Here is a 27,062-nt window from a genome sequence, read left to right on the forward strand (position 1 = left end):
TTAATAAAAGCTAGACAGCTTTTTATTCATTTCACTAAAGTCACTAGTAATATGGATATCAAGACTCAGAAAGCAATATCCCACAAGAGGAACATAAGGATTAAATTCTTCATAACATAATGTTTGTGAGATGCTCAGTCTCACAAACTACAGCAAGCAGCCAACACACACTAAACATCAGAAGGGCTCTCACCTTCTACTTAGACAGAACCAAGACCTTTAGGACCTCTCCCATACTCTTTGTATCCTTTGTTGAAAGGGTGAAGAGACAGGCCATTTCCACACAAAGACTGTCAAAGTGGGTCTCGGGTTACATCTTGACATGCTATGATACTGTCTCAATCACAGAGGGAGAGCACGCTCCACTAGGGCTCAGTCCACATCTTTTACGCTCCTGAAAGATGTTCCCATAGCAAAAATCTACAGGACCTCAAATTGGTCCTCTGTCCAGACATTTGCCATGCATTACCCTATCTTACCTGCTTCCAGAGCTGACATGTTTGGTGACGCAGTCCTCCAATATGCCCTGGATTTTCCTCCTGCCTCCTCAGCACCAATCTCCACATTGTGTTACTGCTTGGGAGTCTCGTATGGTGGTACACCCATAGGGACATATCTCAAAGGAGAAGACTTTACTTACCTGTGCAGTAACTTGAGTTCTTTGAGATGTTTTGTCCCTATGGGTAATCCACCTCCTGTTCTCCTTACTCTCTGCTGCAAATTCTCTGGCTTCTCAATTGAGAAGGAACTGAGTGATGGTAGGTCCGTACCTTCCTGTATGCCCGAGTATGAGGAATTGCTCTGTGCAGGTGTGGGCCCATGGCCACTGCTTTACAGTCTCCGGTCAAGAGTGCACAGGCATCCTATGGTGGCCCATAGGGACAAAACATCTCAAACTCATGTTACTGTACAGTTACTGTATATATTACTGTAATCTCTATTCTTCACCCAGAATTCTCTTGGACACACCTCCATCATCTTCTATACATAGCTGTGGTGTGGTTGCTTGGATAAAGATGAAACATTAAGAACAGGGACCTGTAGTCTACTTAGGCTACACCTCCATATTAAAGATGAGGGTGTTTGTAGAATTGATTTGATGTGTTAGATTGCATTGATGCTGTAGGAATTGGAGAGAATTGGTGGTTGAAACAGTCTGTACTCAGTTATGAAGTATCTGTAAAATTGAAGAGTATAGTGAAGGATGGGTTAAATGTAAACTAGTAAGCATCACACTTACTGGGTTGGATAAACCACGTTAGGCTGGATTGCTTTTTCCTGTTCTTAAAATATCTGTTCTTGTCTGCATGGAAGTTAACTGAGATTCAGGGAGATACAACTGTAAGTGGAAAAAATAGATGTGAAACAATTGTAAAGGAAGCAGTGTGTTAGAGAGGAAGACAAAAGCCACTGAAGGCAAGTGGAATAGGGATAAAACCAAAATGAACAACTACACATAGATTTGCTTTTATGCTGGTGTGCAAATACACATGTACTGTATGCTCTGTTTAAAACTGTTTTGTCACCAGGCAAAAGTGGCTGGTGCTACAATGTTATCTGCTCAGTCATAATTTTCAAATGAAAATTGTGCGAGCAGCTTCTGTTACACATGGGCATATTTAACTGAATGAAAGTATAAACTAAGCAGTATGGTATATCATGTGTATGTATTAATAAAAGCCAGACAGCTTCTTATTCATTTCACTAAAGTGTCACTAGTGATATGATCTCAAGGCTCAGAAAGCAATGCCCCACACGAGGAAAACTCACACTAGGAATATAAGGATTAATTCATAATAACATAATGTTGGTGAGATACTCAGTCTCACAAACTACAGCAAGGAGCATAAGAGAAATATGTAAAAATAAATTCATATAACATAAGTACCTAAAATTAGGCTACTGAGTTCCTATTTTGGTACCTAAATAAATGGTCTGATTTTCAGAGATGTGGAAATATGGATTTAGGTGCCTAGCTTTCGGTCACCCTGTTTGAACATTTTATCTTTATTGCACAAAAGACAGTTAAAAGGCATCATTACTACCCTAATATTACTTTTCCATATAAACAGTCATTGCAGGTATGTTGTGGGTTAAAGTTAGGATAGGAGCAGGGAAGGTAACTGAGGGGTATGTGAATTGGTGATGCCCTGCATTTGTAACACCTTCCATTAGAGGTTACCTAGTCCTGAATTCTGACAGGGATCTCAGGCAGTTTGAATTTCGATGAGGACACAGAAGAGGAGGAAGAAGCTGGAAAGAGGTCAAGATCTCATTCACCATATTCTGAATCTGAGAGGCCTAGTTCCGCAACCAGCCAGAAATCTGCTACAGTAAGTGTCTTGAAAACACTGTTCTCAATGAGACTCAGACCCATGCTTTCTAGTGCCCATGTGTAAGGTGCTGACTTGTGTCCAGCCCACAAAGGACTCACTCCCACAACCAAGTCTCTTCCCAAGGGACTTTTCCTCTTTTGCCTCTCTGTCACTTCCGCTTCAGGACTTACTGCAGGATTCTTCCTTGCTCTTTTGGCTAAGCACTGTCTCCAGGACTTCTCCCTGGCGCCCTGTTTTTTCCCCCGGCAGCTTCTCTCAGCCTCCCCGATTAGGGGACTCTGGCAGCCTCTTCCAGGGAACTCCTTGATGCTTCTGCTCCCCTACTTCTCCTTCCTTACTGACAGCCTGGCTGTAGGGAACACGTGATTCCCCTCCTCAGCTGCACCTGATTAATGAATAGAGCTGGCTGGCCCCAAACTCTGACCATTAGAGCGGCTGACCACCTGTTACAGCACCTCAGTGTTAAAACATGCTAGTTCTAGCCCCTAGCCTGTAGCCAGTGTGCTCAGACCTGAAACCAGAGGGAAGCCAAGGTGTTGGCTTCCGTACCTTATATCCAGTCCTCCACTAGCTTCCACCGCCATCTGTGTCCCATTTTGATATTCTGCATCTTGACTGTTGTCACTGTTCCTCTAGTGCTCACTCCTGCTATGGGGAGAGTTATTTCCACTCTAGATACAGTCTGAGCAAGCATAGACACACTTATGGTTTTAGCCATACCATCATACTGTGGTTTTCCGCAGCCTGTCCCACTCCAGGATCAAGGCTGACCAGAAAGTGCTATTCCTCATACTGTCTTTTTTTACAATACATTTCAAGCTTAGCGATTAAATGCTATGCTAAAAGGGACATTTCTCCCTTTGACTATAACAGCTTTTCACCCTGCGTCCCCTCCCTAGCAAGCCATTCTACCCTCTGGTTACTGGGGACTCTAGCCCAGCTTTTCCTTCCTTAAAGGGGTATTCTTCTCCCAGGGTAGGAGAAACTTCTGTCCTGATTTCTTCTTCTCAATGGAACATTCCTTCCTTGAAACACAGAGATCTCTGATCCAGCATCCCTTCCCCAACAGAGCTTTTTCCTCTTCAAATGGGGGCCTTCTACCCAACAGGCCATTCTTCTCTTGGGTTACGAGGTCCTCTGACCTGATTTCATTTTGCTGATGGGATAGGTCTTCCCACAGGACACAGGTGCTTCCTGCACTGCATCCCCAGAGTCAGATGCACAGCTGGGAGAAGTGGAGAACTTGGAGGAGTTTGCATTACGCCCTGCTCCCCGTGGCATTACAGTGAAGTGTCGAATCACTAGAGATAAGAAAGGAATGGACCGAGGCCTCTTCCCCACCTACTATATGCACCTGGAAAGGGACGACAACAGAAAGGTATTGGGACTAGCACACAGTCTCTAGCCCTGGGCTTCTGAACTTCTAGTACAAAACCTTTGGGTGTGTGGTGGAGCAGTGCTTAAATGGGGAAGGAACCTGGAGCTGAAAGGAGAAAGCTTGTGAAAAGAAGGAGAGGTTCACGTCTGTATCTGGGCGCAGGGTATGAAGGCAGCAATTGGGAGGTGTGGAAGCAATAGTATAAAGAAGGTGCACTAAAGCTGGAGTAAAAGAAGAGCAGAGGGATGAGTATCTGGTTAAAAATTAGGAAGGAAAGGTGCTTAAAATCTGAGCCATTGGGTGGGCTAAAGAGAGCTGAGATTTGGGGCTGTTTGCTCATGGGCTGAAGAGAAAGGTCAGTGGTATGGAAGTGGCAAGAAGGAGTCTGCCAAAGCAGGTGGGAGCTAATGGGCAGGGGAATGGTGATAGGGACAGTGGGATGGAGGCCAAAAGTAGTGTTGTGCCTCTGGGCTCTTCCAGAGCTTCCTGTCATGACCAAAGTTTTGTGTTTCCAGACGTTCCTTCTTGCAGGGAGAAAACGGAAAAAGAGCAAAACATCCAATTATCTCATTTCAATTGACCCAACAGATTTATCCCGGGAAGGGGAAAGTTTCATTGGAAAACTGAGGTGAGAGCCGCAAATAAAAGCCATCAACAGGTGCACGTTTCTGTGTTCATGTACTGCAAGAGAGGTTGGAGTTCTTCTCTTGCTGAGTCAGAGCCAAGGGCAGCAATCTAGTCCCATGCCAGGCAGAGCGTGACCTCACCCTCTCTTGGTTCACCCCTGGCTGTCCCTTTGGTACCAGTATCTCTTTCAGAGCGATGACTGTGGCCACTTATGTGAGGAGTCCTGGCTTGATGTTTTTCCAGGTCAGGTTATGGGCTCAGTGTAACAGATACTTTCACTAGAGCTGTTTATTGAGCTGCTGATGGGAAACCCCAGATGGGAATGTCAGGAGAGGCTGACCCAGTCTAATTATGTCACATAGTCTCACATAGAACATCTCACTGACTCTCCGTTTCCTGATTCTAGGTCCAACCTTATGGGAACAAAATTTACTGTCTATGATCATGGAGTTAGCCCAGTCAAGGCACAAGGGCTAGTAGAAAAGGCCCATACCAGACAGGAGCTCGCAGCCATTTGTTATGTAAGTTCCTTTTATTTTTTCCCCCTACCCCAGCTTCTGAATCACTTAAACCCAGGTATTAGGGATGGGAGGCATCCTGCAGTTACAGCCACTTTGGCTGTCGTCTTGTCAGGACTTTCAAGCCAAGTATTTGGATTGGAGGCCTGCAGGGAAAACTCAGAGTGCTTCCGGATGTTAGTGATTCCGCAGCAAGTTTTCTTAATTCTGCATCAGTACTGTATCAGTGCAACAGGATAACTATAATGTGCATTGGACTGCTGGAGGACTTTCATATGAGTCATAAAAGCAAGGTCTTGATTGCTTGTGGTTCTTTGAGATCTCAGTGGCACATTAACAAGAGACTAGATGTGTGAACTCCAGTTCTGTCCAGTTTCTACTCTGATAATCCTAGTGCATCCTGGAGTTTCCATTGGATACAGTATTCTTCATTTCCCATCCTAAAATACTTTGTAGTGTTTCTGTGAGCTGTTAAAACAAGTATAATATATCCCTAAAAGGTGGCTGTCTGTTAATAGTGATGAAGTGATTTCTGTGTATGTACAATCAGCTATTCAAGTTTGTAACATGTTTGCTATATACATGTAAAATCATTATCCTGTTTCTCAGGTCTCTTCTCAGCAAGACCTGAGATGGAATAAGACAGGTTCCAGCTCCAAGGACCTACAGCAGAGGTCCCCAATCTGTGGAGCACGTCCCTCTAGGGGGGTGTGGATGAATGTTTGGGGGGCACGGCAGGGAGGGAGCACCACCCAGCTCTGCTCCTGGCCCCAGCTGTCAGACCTGCACTCAGGGTCCTGGCTGCTGGACCCGTCCCCTGAGCTCTGCTTCTAGCTGCGGCTGCTGGCCCAGGGATCCAGCTGTTGGTCTCCACCCACAGCTGAGGCTCCACTTCTGCCCTTGCCCCTAGCCTTGGCCCCCTACTCCTCTCCGCTCCCAACCCCCAGAGCTGTGGCCCCGCTCCTCGCCCCAGCTCTGGGGGGAAGGAGTGGGCACGGTCAAGGGTAAGGGCGGGGTGAAAGGTAAAAAGTTTGGGGACCACTTACCTACAGTCTATATCAGTAAAACGTACTAGTATGTTAGGGGAAGCTATATAACTAATATTAATGTTATACCTGATTTTTATCATATATGTGTTAGGAACTCTAAGGAGCCATCTTGCTGGAATAAAATTGAAATAGCCTTTGAGATAGATTTTTGGTTGAAGGCATTAAACAGTTGGTGACTAGAGGACCAAGAAAGTCTGTTTCGTCTTCAAGTAATGGTCCCTATTGTATTCCACTGTGGGTTACACATGTGCACCATGCTCCCAGAGTCAGAGAATTTGAAAGCAGTGTCTGCTGGTCCGCGCATGTGCCTCAGTTCACCTCGTGCTCCCAACCTCAGGGCAGACCAACTGCCTCATCAGTTGCTTCTCATTGCTGCGTGGTCCAGGTCAGAAACTTCGTGTCTTCAGTTCTGATGTCGTTTCTGAAAAACAGTAGTGTTAGCTGTAAATAGTTTGTAGTTTTAGAAGTTTTAATAGATTTAGTAGTTTTGATCATTTTAATAGTTTTAGAATTAGATTAGGCTATAGGGGTCCCCTCCATTCTCCCCCATGCCCTATTTGGGTACCTGACTGTGCCCAGAACTCCAGGCTTAAAACTCTGCACCTCCTGCCCGCAATCCTTTTCCATCAGTGACGACCCCCAACACTGCCTCTACTGCTTGGGACAGGCGCTCATGTTGCAGATTGGTGCAGTATTTGTCAGTCCTTCCCCAGCTGCATCTGAGAAGGACAGGCTTTTCACCTCCGTAAGTACCTCATGGAAATGGCTATGAGGCGTCAATCAGATCCAGGCTGGGGAATCCCCCCTTTACATCATCCTGAATCAGCAAGAAGTATGCCTCCTGCTGCAAAGTCTGACTCCGGTGCCGGAGGATCCACCCCCACAAACCCCATGGTGGGGCCTAGTCAGGAGATCAGAAAGCACTCCTATAAACATTGCGCTAAGTCTTCCTCTAAGTCCATTCCAAAGATACTGGATATGCCTACAAGCAAACCCACTGACTCAGCCCAGGAGTATGTCATACGTCCCCAGTCCCATAGACATAATAAGAGAGGCATGAAACATAGGGCTTCACCATCTCCACACCACGCTTCATCAGTACCATCATTCCCAGCTCTTCATAAGACACCAAGACCTTCTGGCACTGGTGAATGGAGACCATACAATATTCATCACCAGCACCTGTGGCCCAAACAGAAAGGTCCCTATTAAACCAGGGAGGTCCTGATCCTTGGCCACACCACAGGACATTTTCACTCCCCCAGATCCTGAATCCCCTCCCGCATTGGGACTCTCCATTTCCAGAGAGTGTAGTTGCCTTTCAGAAATCTGCTGGCAGGATGGAGCTTATCACCTCCACCATACATAACGTGCATCTTCCTATCAGCACCAGTGTTACGGCCATTAGAACCTGAGTCTGCCCTTTCCTCCTCAAGAGACTCGGAACCATGACAGGAACCACACCCAGGAGACCCACAAAACCCTGGAACCAACCAATGCTTCACCTGGCTCAGAGTCATTGGTACCCCATGCCATGGGGACCCCTGCCACGAGCTGTTGACCCCACCTATTGGCCATATTGGGGACCCTGGCACCAGTGCCCACCATGGGAATGTATCTGACCCACTAGGGAGTCACCACCTGACTCCACCCAGAGAATTCCCAAATGGATTTTGGAATATACTCTACTCTGCTATAAGCTCTCGAACCTACCCCCAAAGCAGGGGGGATCAAAGCACTCCACGAGAGCCCAAGCCACGACTGTAGCATCTCTTCAGGACATACCAAGGAGGCCACATAGAGCTCCATCCACATGTTTGCAAGACATTGTTCCCTGGTATAAGACTTGGCTACTGATGCCTCATTGGGGATAGCTGTTCACCACTCATCCCTGCCATCCTCATCCTTACACCCTCCTCCTGCTTAAGTACTGCTTGTCTGTCCCCCGCAGTGGAATACGAAGGACCGTCACTCAAAGAAGAAGAGGAGGTTACTTACCTGTAAGTGGAGGTTCTTTGAGATGTGTGGTATCTCTGGGTATTCCACTACCCACTGTCCTTCCCCTTTGATTTGGATCTTGTCTGATTCATGGTGGAGAAGGAATTGAAGAGGCAGTCAGTCCTCCCAACCCTTTATCATCTTGGTCAGGAGCACAAGGTGAACCGGGGCACATGCACAGACCAATGGACACTACTTCCAATTCTCTGACTCCAGGTGCATGGTGCGCATGCATAACCCACAGTGGAATACATATAGGGACCACACATCTGGAAGAACCTCCAGTTACAGGTAAGTAACTTCCTCTTATCTTCACTGCCGTACAGGTGGAGTATGTGGAATTCCCTGCTGCACTTTGGAGTAGACTTGTTTGTTTCAGGATGAAAGCTAAGCCATACGCTGACTCCAAATCCCCCAGGGGTTTCTTTTATCTTGTCTACAAGGTCACAGTTTGGGAGAAACTATGAAGTATAGCCTTAAAAATAAAACAAAAGCTAAGCAGAATTAAATAGATTGTCCATTTAGACTATAAGGTCCCTGGAGAGTTGACAAAGTACAGAAGCAGTCAGAGTCATGCTGTCTATAATTGTGTTTATACCTTTGTTGCTAGCAGGGATTTACCACATTTCCCCTCAACAATATGAACCACATTTATTGTCCGAGAATGACACTAGCCAAATTGTATAATAAAACCGTACTTTAGGTTATATTTGGAAGATTATCTATAGTACTGTTTGGTTAATGTGGTTTTGGAGGAGAAAAAGAATTATATCACTAATAGTCAAGGAAACAATGTTGATTGCAACCGTGTTTAAATACAGATGTAGCTGGCATGTTTCTGATTCCAGGGTAGATAGGGTATTAAAGGTCAATCTCATTATCCTCTCTCCCGGATAAGACATTGCTTTAGTTCCTGAAAAGAACTTAATTCCTTGTCTTTTAGGAAACCAATGTCCTAGGATTCAAGGGCCCCAGGAAGATGTCCGTGATCATTCCAGGGATGAACATGAAACACAAGCGGATTCCAATCAGACCACGAAATGTAAGTTTGGAACTGGGTCAGATTCCAGTGGTGCAAGGAAGAAAGTTTTAACCTCTTAGAGATCCAAATGCTAATTATTGGCAATCAGAGAAATTAGAGGAAAAAGACCTGTTGGGTTCCAGCTATCCCATCTTCTGGAAGTTAGGGTGGGATTCTTCACTACACTGTGCTTTTCCAGGCCACTTTGAAATTATTCCCATAATAGGATTCTACCATTGCCCTTGGGAGACTGATTGATCTGATAGGTCTCATGATTGGTAAACTTTTCTTGATATTCAGCTTAAAATGTCATTTTCTTAATTTCAGCTTATTTCTTGCTTGTAGCCCTTATGCAACCCTTTAAACTTTGCCTCTTTCCTTACTTGTCATTTAGCCATGTGGACCATATCTAGCTCTTTTCTTTTTTACTGTAGTGCATAGGAGCCCTAGTCATGACTGGACTCCATTGTGCTAGGTGCTTTACAAACACCGAAAAAAAGATGGTCCCTGGCCCAAAGACTTTACATTCTAAGTATAAATCAAGAGATAACAGGTGGATGCAGACAGAGAGAGAAGCATAAGAAAACAATGAGGTGATATTGGTCAGCAGGATGGGCAGTGGTCTCAGCACACCAGCAGCCTAGCCATTGTCCAGTTTTTCAGGAATCCTAGAAGAGTTTTAAGGAAGGATTCAAACAAGGATAATTAGATCGCTTTGCAGATCTCTACAGGGAGGTCCTCCCACGCATGAGGGTCAATGTGAAGAAAGCATGATGGTGCTGTTGGAAAATTTTAATAAGTGGGTGATGGAGGCTGACATCATGGGCCAATCAAAAATGGGGGTTAACATTTAGATAGCAAATGAGAGCTAAATAGAGTGGGTATAGGCTATAAAGGGCCCTGAAAGTGAGGACAAGTAAGAATCTTATGTTTGATATGATAGAGAAGTGGAGGGATACAAAGAGAGGAATGACCAAATGTTAGAGATGTTTTGCAGAAAGAATCTGCAGGACTTAGACATATCCAGGGGGCAAGAGGAGAGGATTTGACTCAGAGCTGGTGAACAGGAGGCTGGGATTGCAGGCATGGGGTTCAATTAAGTTGGAGAAGTAGTTATTTCTCTAGGAAGATGGCAGAACTAAAGGAGGAGAGAACAAACCTGTAGTGGAGGAAGCAAGCCTGGTCACAGGATTTCTGCCAGACACTCCACAGCGCAAGAGCCCAAGCAGGCGCAGAGGAAGTGGATGTTGGGGGTGAGCCAAGGCTGGGTGCTGGCAGAGCAAACCTTGCGATGAGAGAGAGTGAGGCATGGAGAGAAACAAGCATATCAGTGGAAGAGGGGGCATAAGTCCATTTATCTAACCCTCACTTTTTTTTCCCCCACTTTGCTAAACTCATTCCAATTTGTCAGTAGTCTTCTAGTAATTAAATGCCCTGAGCTGAATACAGTATTCCAGATGTGGTCTCACTAGAAATATATAGGACCAGATGTGCCAAAGCACAGCCCTTACTAGGGGGCGATATAAAGCCAAACAACCCAGTGTGGGCTACCGGAGTCATTGTGTCTCAGGACACTATGCCTGATTGAGCTCTTGGAAATCACAGTTGATTCATCATCCCTTAGGAGAATGCAATATGCATCCACTTGATAGTGCAGTTGGGGGGATTCAGTCTATTGTCCTGTCTCTTTCCCCTATCCATTTTATTGGCCTTAAAATCTGAGTCTAAGAGAGGCCCACAATGCTCAGGAGAGCATAGGGACTGCAATCAAGGGTGGCCCCTTTCCTGGGATACAGGGTTTAGGGGTGGCTCTCTGTGGTTTTGCTCAAATACCAGCCACAATTTAGCCCATATAGATTCATCATCATCTACCTGGTCTGTGACATGATGTCTCTGAATAAGCAGTGACTGCTCTTCTCTAAAAGATTGCCCCACTGCCATTTCTAAATGTAATTTGTTGATGCCCATTACCAAAGTCCTATGGGCATCCTTACAGAAACAAATAAAATCAGAGATCCAATTAAATAGTAAATCTATTTAAAAAACAAACAAACCCAAGAAGCAACAGACAGTTCACTACATCCTACTCAGAATTTTACCACAAATAAATCTATTACTCAAACCTCCCCAAACAACTGCTTACCAAGCATCTCCCTCCATGGAATAACTTCAGTTTGGATAGTTTTTATCAATTTTAATAGCTTTTATTTTTTAAGGTTGAAGTTCATTTTGTCACGTTATATTTCCTTGCCACTTTGTCCTCACTGCTGTTTTCAGCTCCTCCCAATTTCCTGTTCTTCTCAGATGTAGTGAACATGCTGTTTTACCCACCTTCACATTTCCATGTGTTTGTGTACCTATGCCTAAACCTGGTAGAATCATAGAATATCAGAGTTGGAAGGGACCTCAGGAGATCATCTTGTCCAACCCCCTGCTCAGAGCAGGACCAAGCCTCAATTTTTGCCCCAGATCCCTAAATGGCCCCCTCAAGGATTGAATTCTCAACCCTGGGTTTAGCAGGCCAATGCTCAAACCACTGAGCTATCCCTCCCCCCTCCCTATGGGGGGAAAGCACTTTAATCCATACATACTTGTAGCCCACTGCAGCCTTTGAATTTCCCACTACAACATCCCAACTTCTTGCATTAGGGAGTTAAAGATATCTGGGTTATTCCTCTTTGCTTTGAAGGTTACAAGGTGGGGAATTGGAGGTTTGTACTGGAGGAAAAGGCTCCCAGGGGTTAGAAATAGACTCCTGCCAGTACATTGAGAGTGGGTGCAGAAGATGCTCTCACTTTGTCTCCTGGTTAGGATTGAGATGCAGTGGGCCCAGCAGGAGAGAGAACCTCAGGACTGGGAAAGTATGGAAATATCTCCATGGTACCTGCAGGATCTATTTCAGCAGGGTTGAGTTCACTGTTCACTAGACCAGGGGGACTCATGGTTGTAGAGTAAACACAACTTGAGAGAAGCAGTGACTAAAAGCAGACCCTCCCAAGTATAATTTTTCTCTTGAGCAGGAACATGAAAGTTTGCTGTCAAAATGGCAAAATAAAAACCTGGAGAACCTGATTGAGCTGCACAACAAGGCTCCTGTCTGGAATGATGACACTCAGTCGTACGTCTTGAATTTCCATGGGAGAGTCACTCAGGCCTCGGTGAAGAACTTCCAGATTGTCCATGAGAATGACCGTAAGAGCTAAGGGTTGTGCTATGGTGGGGTGAGGTGGGGTATGTGGGGCTGCCACTCCAGTGAGGAAAAGAGCATTGTTCCATTAGGTGGGGAAATATGGGAACATTGCTCTTACACGAGGGATATGGGATGGGCAAGAACGGGATGGGGGATATAGTCCAGAGGATCTTGGGACTTTTGGAATGATATGGGACCTCCCCTTCACTCTAGAGGTGGAGGGGATGACAGGATAGCTGCATCAGAGGAGAGGCGAATGCAGGCCTTCTGCTGAAGATGGAAAGGAGAGTAATATGGGATTGCTGTCCCAGCCAAAGCATAGGTATGGGATTTCTCTGTAAAAGAAGTCAGCAGGACTATTGTAGAAAAGCAGATTCTGAGCCACTCTGGCAATAGTGAATAGAGAGACTGATATTCTTTCCAGTCAGGTGTATTTGGAACTGTTTCCCTCTTTCTCCTCTTACCTCTCTCTCTTTGAAGTAGTTGGTCTCTGACCCCCTCTTTCTGTCTCCCTAGCTGACTACATAGTGATGCAGTTTGGTCGTGTAGCAGAAGACGTGTTCACTCTGGACTATAATTACCCCCTGTGTGCCCTCCAGGCCTTTGCCATTGGACTCTCTAGCTTTGACAGCAAATTGGCATGTGAATGATGGAGACAGCGGACTTGGATGTGGAATCATGAGAAGTATCCTGGGGACAGAAGGGGAACAGGAGACGAGAGATCTGTGGCCTTAACAAGAAGCAAATAGTAGATTTGGGGGCTTTACAGTAGCTGATAGGGACCATGACCCTTTTGGAAGGGAGATATCTGCATGTGCACTGGGGGAAGGCAAGGATAACGTGTGATGTCTTTGTTATCAGTATTAATGCTGCATAGAGACTCTTGATGGGAGATGATGTGTGAGAGCTAATCCTGCTTCTTAGCAGCTAAGCATCACTGTGACTAGGAACTCCTGCAGTGGGGATCAGATTAATAGTGCTTTAGTGCCCAGGTGCCTTGGATCTCACAGCGCCCCTGTGCTCATGCAGCATATATTAAGATTAATTCAGAGAAGGAAGGACAGGTACAGTCTATGCCATCTCTTACCCCGCAGAGTAACACTCCTGTCTAAGGAAAAGTTCAGAGAAAGAAGAGAGGGTATAAGCCTGATGCCCCTGTGCAACTGTAAGCAGTGTTCAGTGAACAAAGAGTAGGAACAAGCCCCATGCTTCTAAAGCCACCCTTTTACTCTGCAGGATAATTCTCGTTCAAGGCTGATGGATCCCAGTTCCTGTTAATTGTTCTGCTGCTCATTACCCTATGACTACCCGTTTACCAAATAAAAATCCCCCATCATTAGGGATGTGAGAAAAGCTCCTATGGTCACTTCTAAGTGAGCAATATTTATATTATGACCATCACTGTTTCTTTTATTCCTAACAGCTCTAAAAGTGAAATTGAATAGATCATTGGACCTGACAGAAACTGGCTGAGAAGGGCATGCCATTGACTATTCCTGAAATGCAGCATTCTGATTGCCTTAAATACTAGATTCTATAGGTCAGTCAATCAGAAACATTTTTTTCAAATTTCTTTTATGAATAAAGTTTCCTGCATTTTAGGAATAAACTGATGTCTGAAGCTTTTCTTTGTTTTGTTTAACTTTTTTCTCAGCAAATAAGAGACTCTCCTGCAGTAGTCTGAATGGCTGATTCCAATTGCATGTGGTATAATAACCATAGATATCTCAAATCATGACCAGTTCAGCCAGTTTTATATAATCATTTAATCTGAATATGAGAAGATTAACCAAAAAATAAGATTATAGGCATTTTCCAAGGCACAAGGAAAGAATATTGCAACAAGAGTGGCCGAAGTGCTGCTCATCGAGCTCCATAATGTGTCCTGCAGCAGCCCTCATCTTTAATTCTGGGTTGCAGTCAGTGGAGACCACAAGTCCCAGCATGCAATCCTCCTTGATCCACCAGCCTCAACTTGCATCAAATTGGAGCACGGCATATTGAGACCTATAGGTTACATGGGTTGCACATCTGCTGTATACTAAAAAAGAGGGCAACTACCATCCTGTCCATTTCATGTTCTTTCTGTACAGCTGTCAGGATCTTTTCTTTCACATTCATTATGTACAGTTAATTGCTCATGTGTCCCTCTGTTAAGCAAACTGTGGGTGTCCCCTTTTTTGCATGTACTGATCTTTTTTTTAAAGTTCATTGTCAGCCCACAAGTCCTATCTGGATGCTCTCAGCAACCGGGCTTTCATCATTATGAAAGTCTTTGCATTATATGTCACGTAAGTCTCTATACTGGTGATATTATCTTGCTGTTTAATTTTCCAAAACATCAAACTTTGTGTAGACATTTTCTGATGCCAGAAAAAACACTTCAATCATAATTACATGTAATCTCTGTATTTAATTGTAAATGGTGAATTGTTGCTGACAGGTCCAGTTCTAGAAAATGCTTATCTCACTAGTGCCCAAGCTACAGTGAGTGAGGTGCCATTGCATTCAAAGCAATCTCATCAGCATAGCACTCAGCAAAGAGTTTGCGCCAGGTACCTCTTTTGTGCCTTCATGCACTTCCCGCATGCATCTCCCACTTGTGCTCTCTTGTGCTCCCAACTGACTGCTCTGCATTCCCTGTATCTACCCAGAAAAGCCAAGAAACCAGTTCATAATGCCTCTGTCACAATTACTTTATAACTAGGACCAGATGTAGAAAATTAGTTTATGTTCGCCTGGGGTTATTTGTAGGCAGTGCATTAATTGCTAGTCCAGAAAAAGTTTCTTTGTGCTTAGCAAGCCGCCCTGCAACTGCCTGGTTCATCTCTCCAACTGGGCCAGTCAGCAAGGGCTCTCTCAAATTAATTCAAGGTGGTAAACCCATGGGTGAGCTTAATTGACTACGGCTAAGTCAGTGCCTGTGATTCTTTAGGTTTCCTCATCAAGTTGTACAGACAGATGACCGAATTTCTTGTCTTTTCTGAGGTGCTTTCTATACTGTGGGCATGTGACCCTTCACTTACCTTCTAGTATTGAAACTCTTTCGTCTGTCTCAGTTTTTGAGGTGGTTGTTTTTTGTTTTTTTTTAAAGGGACTGTACACAATGAGCTTGCTCACACTAGCATTAAAGTGTGTTAGCCACAACTGTGTTTAAACACAGGTTATTGCTAGCAGGTCTGAGCATGGTTTCTCTGATAACCTCCAGCAGGGAATTTTTCTAAAAAGGGTGATATTGTTGTGCTAGGAAACAGTCCTATCAGCTGTCTGTGGGGTCAAACTAAAAGCCTTATTTTCAGACAGAAATCCCAGTGCACGCTGCTCAGGGAAATGGTACGCTCTATCACATTTAAATCTGACTCTGGGTATCTTGGTGTCAACCCTAATGTGGACAGAAGCATGGGTCTGTTTCTTTTGCTGTTTGAAGAGGCAATAGCAATGCAGGAGGTGGGCATTTACCTCTTCTCAGCTGCTTTCAGACATTTTATATATTGGAGGCTTCAGTGCCCTGCCCCATTCTGTTTGGGTTCTTCACTCACTCTGTTGCTGCTCTGTGTGCCTAAGGTCCACCTACATGACTGAGAGGCTGGCTTTGTGTGCTGCCTGCTGCTTCCAAGCTTTTTTTTTGCTCTGCAGAAACATCCAGTGCTTTTTGGTCAAACATTGTTCTACATGAATTGTATTTATAACTTTTGTACTCTAATGAAAATAAAGTAATTTATAAAAAACAAAACCCTAAACTCTGAATTGTTCTTATCTTGTACTATAGGATTTTTGCTGCATATGGTAGTTCCTGTCAGCTCTGATCTCTCTCTCTCTCTCTCCTCCTTTGGCTACCTCTCTTTTTCTCCCTGTCTCCCTCCACTCCATCTCTCTTCTTTCTGTATCATTCTCTCCTCACTTGTCCCCCACACTTCTCCTCAATGCTGGTTTTACAAATATTTAGACGTGTGAGAATCACCTTGGAAACACAAGTACTACCAATTTCCCTTGTGCACCATTCCGCGCTGCTTGCTATTTGTTCACTCTCTTCCCCTTGATTCTCCTGCCCCACACACCCCTTCTCTCTCAAGTGTTATGGCTGCTGTTTCCAGCTTCAGACCTGGGCTCCTGAGGGGGTGCATTGGAAATATTTACCCAGCCCTGGTCGCTTGCTCCAAGCCCCTCCTGTTGTCCAAGTGTCACATGGTGCAATTCTGGAACAGGATTGAAATAGTGTGAGGTAAAGAGGGGCAGTACTGAGCTGAGGGTATTTTTACTGGGGTGATATGAAGAGAAGTAAGTGTCTGCCTCACAGAGGGGAAACGTCCTTGTTCCAGTGACTTAAAACTTGACATAGGGGAGATCTAACTTTGCAGGCCCCGGTTCTGAATGCAGGTTGAACAATCATGCCCATTTCTCTCCAGCTCCGCCAGAATGGATACACGGTGCAGGCACTTTCTGCTCTGTGTCTGTCTCACAGATCAGCAGCAGGCAGTTGCTATCTCTAAAGCACTGTGTTGACTGCTGTAATATCACGCTCTCACTCCCACATCAAACACAACACCCAGAAAACTCCAAGAACAGGCTGGGTACAGGAAGCAAATGTTACTGTGCAGTGTGAATCCTCATAGCAGGACTCAGAATGCAGCAGCTCCAAGGTGCTGTGAGGTCTCCAGCTGACACACATCAAAGGCAGGAGTATTAATTTCTTGCTCTTTTATGGCTCAATCCTGCTTGCATTGAAGTGTTGATATCAATAGGACTCAGACTCTATTATTTAAAAGTATAACATGATGACAAAGCACACCCACACAACATGCTCTTCTACTGACTGGTATTAATAACTCTGTGCACTTCACAGCTATTGTTATTGAAAAAGAGTAACAAAGGCGGCAAACAACTATTCCCCCACCCCACCCTTTTCACAGATGGAGAGCTGGGAGTTCGCAGGAGGTCACTGCAGTCAGAGCTGGGGATAGAGCCCTGTCTAAAACAGCATACCCAAGTCTCATCCACACTGCTTTTCTGAAGGAATGTGTCAAATCTATGGGTTTGAGTGCTGTCTGTAACCATTATATCCCACCCCTTCCAGAGCTAGAAATAGAACTGGGCATGGGTGTGGGCTACTGATGAAGTATTTGTTGTATCCCCCCCTAGTGGCTGGTTGACATGGAGGATAATAGCCTACTACAACTATCAATTACTTATTTAGCTCAAGTAATAGAGGTCAGCCTTACCATAAAGGTGAGAACAGGCTAAAAGTCAGAGGCTTCTCAGGAGTTCTTGTTCTTGTGTCTTCCACCATGTTCAGTCTACGGTCCCTGTCTCCCCGTTCTGTTCTCTTGTCCTGTTCTCCAGGGAGTTCTTGTTCCCCTGCTGGGACTCAGAAGTCATTTTCCTGTTTCAGTTTGGATAAATCTTTCCACACCTAGATAAGCTCTGTGATCCTTTTCACTAAAATGTGTCAAGGTAAAAACTATTCCGATTGTACATAGGTGTTTTAACATATAATTGGCAGTTGATATATATGAATGAATGTTGTTTCCACTAGATTTGAAGGTGGGATCTGATCTCATTTGCTTTGATAAAAGGAAAGTGATGGTTTAAAAAGAGAACCACTGAACTATGCTACAATAAAACAGGGAGCTTAAAATACAAAGGTGAACAAAGAATGATTTTCTTAACTTGAATTGAGAGCCGCATTTATAAAAGAGAACTTAGAACTACCCTTAGAGTGCAGTTTTTCTCTGAAAAGCAATTCCTAAAAATGGCATGATGGATTCTGATCTGGAATCTGATGAGGTTCAATAAGGATAAGTGCAGGGTCCTGCACTTAGGACGGAAGAACCCAATGCACAGCTACAGACTAGGGACCGAATGGCTAGGCAGCAGTTCTGCGGAAAAGGACCTAGGGGTGACAGTGGACGAGAAGCTGGATATGAGTCAGCAGTGTGCCCTTGTTGCCAAGAAGGCCAATGGCATTTTGGGATGTATAAGTAGGGGCATAGCGAGCAGATCGGGGGACGTGATCATTCCCCTCTATTCGACATTGGTGAGGCCTCATCTGGAGTACTGTGTCCAGTTTTGGGCCCCACACTTCAAGAAGAATGTGGATAAATTGGAGAGAGTCCAGCGAAGGGCAACAAAAATGATTAGGGGTCTGGAACACCTGAGTTATGAGGAGAGGCTGAGGGAGCTGGGATTGTTTAGCCTGCAGAAGAGAAGAATGAGGGGGGATTTGATAGCTGCTTTCAACTACCTGAAAGGGGGTTCCAAAGAGGATGGCTCTAGACTGTTCTCAATGGTAGCAGATGACAGAACGAGGAGTAATGGTCTCAAGTTGCAGTGGGGGAGGTTTAGATTGGATATTAGGAAAAACTTTTTCACTAAGAGGGTGGTGAAACACTGGAATGCGTTACCTAGGGAGGTGGTAGAATCTCCTTCCTTAGAGGTTTTTAAGGTCAGGCTTGACAAAGCCCTGGCTGGGATGATTTAACTGGGAATTGGTCCTGCTTCGAGCAGGGGGTTGGACTAGATGACCTTCTGGGGTCCCTTCCAACCCTGATATTCTATGATTCTATGATTCCATATTTGTCTGTCAATAGCTGTATATCAAACCTGTTCAGTTAACAGGAAAAAAGATTCCACTACTTCTGACCACCCCAATCAAACTCCATTTGCGTGCTCTGTCGAGTTCTTTCCTTGCACATCATCTCCACTACTAAAGATTCTACAGGCCAAATTCTACCCTTAGTGACACAGGTGAAAGCCCATTCATTTCAGTGGGTTTCTGCAACTGTAAGTGACTGGAATTTGGTGAACAATTCTGTTGTTGATTCACAGGAAGGAATAAAATTCAGCTCCCTTTCTGAGCTGTGTTGACTCTGCAGGGCAAACAGGAGAAAAAATGTACGTTAGCCACAAAGTCACCAGATCTGACCTTCAATACACATAGGGAGCAGATGTAATAAGTAATAACATGCCATTTTTACAAAGTAATTTTTCACAGTAGTACTGCACTTTAAACATCCGTTTTTAATCTTCACATGGTTTAGCAGAGACCCACAGTGGCTAAATGGGCTCATTACAGGTATACATTTAAAGGAAAACTGCAACACACACTTGAGTTTACTGTGTAGAATAACACCACACAGAATACATGGTTTATTTTAAATTACCAGTCATATCTTTATGTACATGGATATTACCTAACATTGTATGACTTAGAAAATGTGTGTGGCGTCTCTGCATTCGAAGAGAAAATAAAAATAAAAATTCTAATTGTATCTAATTACAAAGCAAAGTAATGTATATGTATATTGCACGTAGGGACATTTTCAAGCTCATCTCCACAACCACAAGGGCTAGGAGCTTACTTTGAAAGAAAGGAGGAAAGCTGAGATACTCACATAGTCATGTGCCCCCACAAGGTGGGACTTAATCACTGGAGTCCGCAATGCTGCTGAGAAATTTTAACTCTCTGTCTCAGGTCTTAGCTACACTAGTTGGTATTGTTATTCCGGTATAGCTACACTGGCAAACCCCTTTAGTGTAGCTGTAGTTATACTGGTATAAAATACTCTGGTTTGGGGAACCTGAGGGCTAAAATGCTTTAGTTTAAATGAAGTCATCAGGCTCAGCGTAGGGGCATTTGGGTTAAATGTACAGCCTGTGTTATGCAGGAGGTCAAACTAGAGGATCTAATGGTCCCTTCTGGCCTTAAACTCTACGAAATCTATACTCTATGAAACCAGCATAAGCGATACCAGTGTAAGCACAGTTATATTGTATAACTGTCTGCAGTAGGGCTTTTACTGGCATAGCTATATTGGTTTTTTTAAAAAAAAATCACCCCCCAAATGACATAGTAACACTTGTAAAATTTTTAAGTATAGGCCAGGATTCAATTTCCCCAGTTGTAAAATGGAGAAAAGTGCCATCTTGGCACATAAGAATATCTCCCACTGTTCTTAAGTTCAAAGGGTCAGTAAAGTTGTTCTGCCCTGCATTTGCCTTCCTCGTCAAACTAACCTACTTTGTAGGGTCTTCTGAGAGGGTTAGGTAGATGTTTGTCAAGTGCTTTGAATATGAAAATGTGCACAAGGGTGAAGTGTTTTTATGTAAAATGAAAGTGAAAGAATTGGCTGTGTTGCAGGGAATGGTGTGGGTGACTCAGCAGAGAGGGGCTCTTTCTTCTGAGTCAGTACTGACCCCAATGTCTCCCTGCATAGCACTACAGCAGGGGTGGCCAACCTGTGGCTCCGGAGACACATGCGGCTCTTCAGAAATTAGTAGGCGTCTCCTTGTACAGGCACTGACTCCGGGGCTGGAGCTACAGGTGCCAACTTTCCAATGGGCCGGGGGTGCTCACTGCTTAACCCCTGGCTTTGCCACACGCCCTGCCCCCACTCCACCCCTTTCCCCCCCCCAGCCTCCTGCATGCCAGGAAACAGCTGATCAGGAGGTGCGGGGAGGGAGGGGGAGGCTCTGATTGGCAGGGCTGCTGGTGGGTCGGAGTGGGGGCAGGGGGAGCAACTGATGGGGGTGCTGACGTATTACTGTGGCTCTTTGGCAATGTACATTGGTAAATTCTGGCTCCTTCTCAGGCTCAGGCTGGCCACCCCTGCATTGCAGGGTTCTGTGTTTCAGGGAGTGGGGTGGATAACTTGAGAAGAGGTGCTGTATTCCTTCTGACTCTGTGCTGACCCCAGTGTCCCAGCATGGGGTAGTGCAGTGGTTTTCAAAGTTTGGGTTGCGACCCAGTACTGGGTCACAAAATGCAAGGCACTGGGTCGCCTTGCTCAGCACTCAGGGAACTGGCCAATGGGAGTTGGGGGGGGGGCGGTGCCTAAGGGTGACCATGGAGCCACTCGTGTGCCTCTGCCAAGGAGTCGGACCTGCTGGCTGCTTCTGGAGCGCAGCGGAGTCCGGCAGCGGAGTCCGCTGTGCCTGGACAGGTTGGAAGCCTGCCTCTGCACCCCAGCTGCGCTGCTGACCGGGAGCCGCCAGAGGTAAGCCTGCACCCCAACTCCCCCCCAAACCTGGAGCCCCTTCCTGCACCCCAACCCCCTCATCCCCAGCCCCACCACAGAGCCTGTACCCCCAGCCCAGAGCCCTGACCCCTTCCCACACCCCGACCCCCTGGCCCAGCCTAGAGCCCCCTCCCACACCTGGAATCCCTCATTCCCAGCCCCACTCCACAGCCCACAGCCCTCACCCTTGCACCCCAACCCTCTGCCCAGCCCTGATCCCCTCCCACACCCCAAACCCCTGATCCCCAGCTCCGTTGGGTCACTGGCATCAACAATTTTCTTCAACTGGGTCACCAGAAAAAAAGTTAGAAAACTACTTGGGTAGTGGATGCCGTGTTGCTTGGAAGTGCCATCTCTGGGGCCAGTAAAGTTTTTTTTAGCCTTTGTCCCCTGTTGCAGGACATTGGGCCCCTACTTATGCACCTCAGGGACAGAGAGTTTAGAAAGCATCGGAAAAACCAAATGCTTATGGAAAGGGAATGTTTTAGTGGCCTTTCTGTCTCCACTCCCCCATGGGAATGAGGCCTACTAAAAAAGAGTGCTCAGCAGGGGGATGTGGGAGCTGCTCCTGCCTGCACTGGAGGTGGTGCTTGAGGCGGGGAGGGAATGGATCATAACCCTCCTTCTCACACCCGTGAGGCTACTTGCAATGCGTGTTAATATTTATTACAAAATAATCACAGCCAGGTTTTAGCTCATGAAACTATTTACACCTCTTTCCTGTCACTGTTGTTCAGTGAGTGACACACCAGAACTCCCTGAGGCCAGGTTTTTAAATGTTCACTCCCTGGCCTTTGCGAGCCCTCCCCACGGAACAAGCCCGCTTCCAAAGTCCATCCCGAGGGGAGGCCAGGGGCTCCCAGCGCGGGTCACAAACCCGCCCAGCCCCATGTGCGGCTGGCTCTGCCAGCCCCGCCCTGCTCGCCTGCGGCCCACCACGGGCCAGCGAGGACAGTCGCCCCAGGGTCGCCAGTTTCGGTGGGACAGTTTCCTGGAGCTTTCCTCCCATGGCGGTAGGGTGACCAGACAGCGAGTGCGAAAAAAATCAGGGCGGGGGCTAATAGGAGCCCATGTATGAAAAAGCCCCGAAACACAGGAACTGTCCCTACAAAATCGGGACGCCTGCTCACCCTACATGACGGACTCCTTAATTACAGAATCACCTTGACTGCCTGGAGACTCCAGGACAATCCTGGAGGGTTGGCCACCCCCTCGCTGCCGTGATTTCTGCCGCCTCCGCTTTGCCCCTGCGGCTCTTCCATGCCCAGCCCTAGCTCCGGCCGCGGGAGCGAACTCCGGGCCCCTGCGGCTGCCGGGAGTTTCCTCTCGCCCCCGCCCGCCCCCAGTCTCCTCCTCCTCCTCCCCCCCGGCCCTGGCCAGAGGCGAGCCCTGGTCAGTTTTGTTCCCAACTCCGCCCCGCCCGCCGGCCCCCTCCCCCGCCTGCGTGCATTTCATACCAGCCTCATTCCTCGCATTCCTGCCTTGCTCCTGCCACACGCCGCCCGGGGGGTGGGAGCGGCCCGGCCCCCTCCCGGAGCCTCCAGCGCCCCCCTCCGCTCGCCAGGTGGGTGCCCTCCCCTCGGCCCGCCGGCTCCGGCCGCTTCCCTCCCTCTCGCCCAGCCGCGGCTCCCCAGTCTCTGCCCTCCCCCCCCCCGCCCCGATCCCAACTTCCCGCTGCTGCTCGGGGAGCTGGGAAGCGAGCCCAGCAAGCGCGGGGCGGAGCCGCTCCGAGGAGTTTGTGCCGGACGCGGCGCGCTCGCCAGGTCCGGTCCTGCGGCGGGCGGACAGCGGCTGCTCCTGCCCCTCCGCCCCCGGGCCCCGACTCCCACCGCCGAGAAGAGGGGGTGGGGAGCGAGCTCGAGCCACACCGCGGCAGTAACCCTCCTCCTTGCCTTTGGCAGCAAGTCCCGGAGCTGAAGGCGGAAAAGGGGAAGCGGATTTGAAGCCGGTTCCTCCGCATGTAGGGAACAAGCGCCGGTCTCGACTCTCCAGGTCAGGAAATGCGATTTCACACCCCCAGCGGCCAAGGGGGTGGGGGTGCGTGGGGGGAGAGGAGGGTGAAGGGGGCCTTGGGGAAGGGCGGAAGGAGAAAGGCACAAATGTACAAAGAAAGAGATCGGGAAACTGATGGAGGCTGCTGGCCGTCTCCCCCCTTTCGCTTCCCAAACTGGAGGAACTTGCTGCTCTGGAAGAAAATAGTTAGCAGTGCTTATGGAAAAGTCCCTTAGAATTCAATAGAGTGAGCACCTTTTAGTGAGCGGTTTTCATTGTGTTACTATTCTGTGCACCAGGAATGCAATTCTCTGGTTACATTTACCTTCTATAGGGTGGGCCACAAACCTACAGGAAAGTTATGAATTCCTGTGGGACTTTTCCATAAGGGTGAGAGAATGTTCTTTGGGCATCCATTATTCAAAAATGGAGCAGGATGAGCGGAGTTGGGGGGTTTACTCACCGTTTCTCATGTGTGGAAGGTTCTACTTAAAAACCCCTCCTGTGTTTCACCCCGGAGGTTAAGTACATTGCAGCCAGGAGTGAAGGGGTCCCTGTCTGTATTTAAAGTGGTGAAGTCCTGTGGGTGTTTTGGGGGTGAAAGGATTCTATAAATATAAGGTGGGATTGGGGTTTTTTTTACGGAAACTTGGCCTCGAGTGATTGTTAGTCTTTAAAAGCTGAAATCGGTGTCACTCCTCCGCAAATAAACCACACCAAATCCTTTTTAAACATAGCGTGGAAGGAGCCTGGTTTTGTTTCTGTTTCCTGCCGCTTGGAAAAGATCGGCTGCCACCAGACTTGATCTTGCTGTCTGTACGCAACATTGCAGGAACCATGTATCCACCTGCCTGTCTGTCCATCTGTCGGTGGAGATGTCAGAGGGTTCATTGTCTCTGCTCCTAGGGAGGGAAACAGACAGCAGGACAGGGCGTTGGGTAATGGGGAGGAGTGAGAAGCACAGAAGAAGGGGTAGAGAGGCTGAACAATAAGGACTGGGACCTGATTAGAAGGGCTGCTGCTCTGCTGTAAGCGTTCTATCTTGGTAGTTTTTCTCACGGTAGAGAAGAGACTGGACTCGGCTGTAAGGGGATTCTTTATTGAGGGTGCTGGACACAGACAGACTTTGTGGTTCTCACTGGCTCTCTAGCGCCTAGACTTACAAAGGCAGCCTGCTGCCTGTTGCTACATAATGTCACCTTACAGGGTTTCCCTAAATTCTGGCCTGGACTTTCCACTCACTCACTGGACTACAGGGTATATACTTGTCTAAGACCACTGGGCAAAAAGGGACTTTAAGTGGAAATTGCCAGCTGATCATATCAAATATATTTGCTTGGTTGTTTTTTCCCAGAGAAATTCAGAGTTCAACCAGAATACAATAAATTAGAAAGTGTGAGATTTCCTGTTGATATTAGATGATAGGAATCTCTTCCACACCTTCTCACTTTCTTGCATTTTGTATTTTGAAGTCTTTTTATTTTTAAAAAAAACTATTAAAATAATATATGAAAATAAAAACAACTAGTTTAGAACTTTAATGGAAACCAATATCACAGCAGCACTGACAGTTTCTGGAGGGTTTCCATCAGCCAGTGACTGTTCTTGTGTGTCACATTATGGAGAAGAGGATCAGAGACAGCAAAAGGTTTAGAACAAAGAATTGTAAGAATATGCTCTGGGATTTTCTGTCTAAGTCACTTGACTTCAGTGTGAAGAACGCTATACAGAGGACTGGGGTGGCTGTTGAACAGTAAAGTGTTCACAGTAACTTATGCACAAGACACACTGTTCTGAGTGATTGTTACAGTCGTCTTCCCAGCTTTTGTCCCCTATTATGTGTAAGTTTTTACATCTAAAATTCAGGTGTGCCATTGATAAGGCCGTGTCTTTGAATTCTTGGTTCTGTAGCAACTGAGCTTAGTTAGCCCTGAGGGAGTTCAGAAAGTTAACTCTCTCTGACCAGACCATTAGGATATTTCAGAGGGAAGCAGCAATTCAGCCTTATCTGTTCATAGAAATTAAAGACCAATTACATCCTCCAACCCATCATCCATCTCTTGGGAGGTGGGATGCAATGCAGAATTGTTCCCTAAACCCCATTTGATCATGTTTTGTCCAATCTGGTTTTTAACATGCCACGTGATAGAACTTCCACCACTTCCCATGAGAGGCTTTTCCATACCCTAATATGTGTCACAGGCAGGAACGTTCTCCCAATATTCAGACTAATTTTCTTTTTCTTAACATTCCATTACTTCTGTTTATGCCTCATGTACCGCATTAGGTAATCCATTGTTTTCTCTCCATGGTGTTTACACCCTTTAAGTACTTGTGAACTGTTATCACGTCCCTCTCAGCCCTTTTGTAACCAACCTATACTTTTAACCTCTCCTCATAAATCATTTCTTCCAAGCTTCTGATCGTTTGTGCTACTCTTCTCTGAACTCTCTCCAATTTGTCATCACCCTTATGGTGACATGGGTTCCAGGATGAAATACACTATTTCAGACATAGTCATGCCAGGCAGGCCTAAAGAGAGGAAAAGCGTCTCTTTGAGTGAAGTGATGTCTGACAAAATGACATTGATAATTTACGCAGCCATACTGCCTTCCAAACTCATATCTGATTTGTTCTGTATGCCCATTTTAGGGTGTCTTTAACCAGTGCTGCTTGCAAGGTTCCCCCCCACATTGTATATCATGCCATTTCCCCCTAATTGTACTGGCTTTAATTTTTTCACCTAAAATCTTGTTCTACTTTTTTCTGTTCTTGTTTGTTTCTAAGCTCCGTCGGCCCCTTTAAATAATCTCTTCACTGGTGTTTGTAACTTTGATTTGGCATCATCTGCAAATTATGTTAATGTGACATTTATTCAGTCTTCCAAATCATTAATTAAGATGTTAAATAAAACTGGACTAACACCGATCCCTGCAACTCCTCAACAAACACCGCAGCCTCCTTGATGCATTGTTATTTATAATTCCCCTTTACAACCTTTATGCCAATTTCCCATTCACGTGAGTGTTGCTATACGAGTCAATCTGAATTAATTTTTCAGTTATGATTTCCCGGAAGAGAAGCAAATGATTTCCTAAATCTAAACTTATTACATCATCTACAACCTTTCTTTCATTTGCTAACTTTGCAATTCTGTCCCCACTCAAAAAGCAATCGAGTTTGTCAAGATTTACAGTGGACTTTATAATCTCATATTGCTTTGTTCATGGTTCACTGCTATCGATCTAAGCATCTATCAGTCTAGGCATCGATGTTGTGCTTATAACCATGGTAAATGAGCACCTAGTATGTTACCAGTTAGAGCCCTGATCCAGCAAAGAGGTTACAAAAGCCCAGGATTCTGCCTGCATGGAGCTACTTGCAGGATCTTGAACAAGATAAGTAGTTAATCTCCCCCTCCTTATTTTTGTTTCCACCCCTTGTAGTCTCCTCGTTCTGGAGAGTGTTCAATCACTCCCAATTGTTTTTGACACCAGACAAAGTAGGTATCTTCCTGCTAGAGAAGGGCAGTTTTTCTATCTAAAGGCACCACAGATGGAGGCATGGGTCCTGTTCTTGGGCTGTTTTGTAAGCTTTTAGTTCCACTGTTCATATCTAATTTTTGATACCAATACCACTAGCCTGGTGTTGTATTCCAGCCGCTGGGCTTCAGTGAACGCGGTGGAAGTGGTCATGTGGAGCTGGGCATGTGTCTTTGGTGTGTCTGCTGTGCTGTTGTCATAGAGAAAATAAATTAGCGTAGTCCTCACAATGTTTCCCTTCAAACAGTATGGTAACCATTAATGAGGGATGTCCAATCAAAGTCTAATCCCCAGTAGCCAATGGCTGCAGGGCAATAAGGAAGGGAGGAAAGATCAAGAGAGCACTGAGCACCTGTAGAGTGAGACGTGAGCGTTTGAGACAGCACAGCTATGGGAT

At 46.1% G+C, this 27,062-nt stretch overlaps 1 protein-coding gene and 2 long non-coding RNA genes across 8 annotated transcripts in view; 2 read left to right on the top strand and 1 right to left on the bottom strand.

Annotated features, from left to right (window-relative positions):
• The window catches only part of TULP3 (TUB like protein 3), a 78,674-nt gene extending 62,857 nt beyond the window's left edge, over positions 1-15,817 (top strand). For all 4 annotated transcript variants that reach the window (XM_073314051.2, XM_073314058.2, XM_073314066.2 and 1 more), the window contains 7 exons: positions 2,203-2,333; positions 3,517-3,714; positions 4,230-4,342; positions 4,748-4,862; positions 8,850-8,948; positions 11,948-12,119; positions 12,634-15,817. In XM_073314051.2, coding sequence (XP_073170152.1) covers positions 2,203-2,333; positions 3,517-3,714; positions 4,230-4,342; positions 4,748-4,862; positions 8,850-8,948; positions 11,948-12,119; positions 12,634-12,767 — 962 coding nt within the window. In that variant the 3' untranslated portion in view covers positions 12,768-15,817. The remainder of the gene's footprint in view (positions 1-2,202; positions 2,334-3,516; positions 3,715-4,229; positions 4,343-4,747; positions 4,863-8,849; positions 8,949-11,947; positions 12,120-12,633) is intronic.
• LOC140899209 (uncharacterized) lies at positions 1-22,719 on the bottom strand. Of its 3 annotated transcripts, none has more exons than XR_012155245.2 (4): positions 22,589-22,719; positions 17,337-18,983; positions 16,255-16,313; positions 1-6,329 (listed from the first exon to the last, which is right to left on the bottom strand). It is a non-coding gene; the product is annotated as an uncharacterized LOC140899209 (long non-coding RNA). The 3 variants fall into 3 exon arrangements; XR_012155243.2 differs by lacking the exon at positions 22,589-22,719 and adding an exon at positions 22,295-22,463; XR_012155244.2 differs by lacking the exons at positions 16,255-16,313; positions 22,589-22,719 and adding an exon at positions 22,295-22,463.
• Positions 22,605-27,062, top strand: part of LOC140899205 (uncharacterized) — a 17,221-nt gene continuing 12,763 nt past the window's right edge. The window contains exons 1-2 of the long non-coding RNA XR_012155242.1: positions 22,605-22,695; positions 23,033-23,123. This is a non-coding gene — a long non-coding RNA (uncharacterized LOC140899205). The remainder of the gene's footprint in view (positions 22,696-23,032; positions 23,124-27,062) is intronic.

This window comes from Lepidochelys kempii, chromosome 1 (genome assembly GCF_965140285.1).
Source record: "Lepidochelys kempii isolate rLepKem1 chromosome 1, rLepKem1.hap1, whole genome shotgun sequence".
In the NCBI taxonomy this organism is placed as follows: domain Eukaryota; kingdom Metazoa; phylum Chordata; order Testudines; family Cheloniidae; genus Lepidochelys; species Lepidochelys kempii.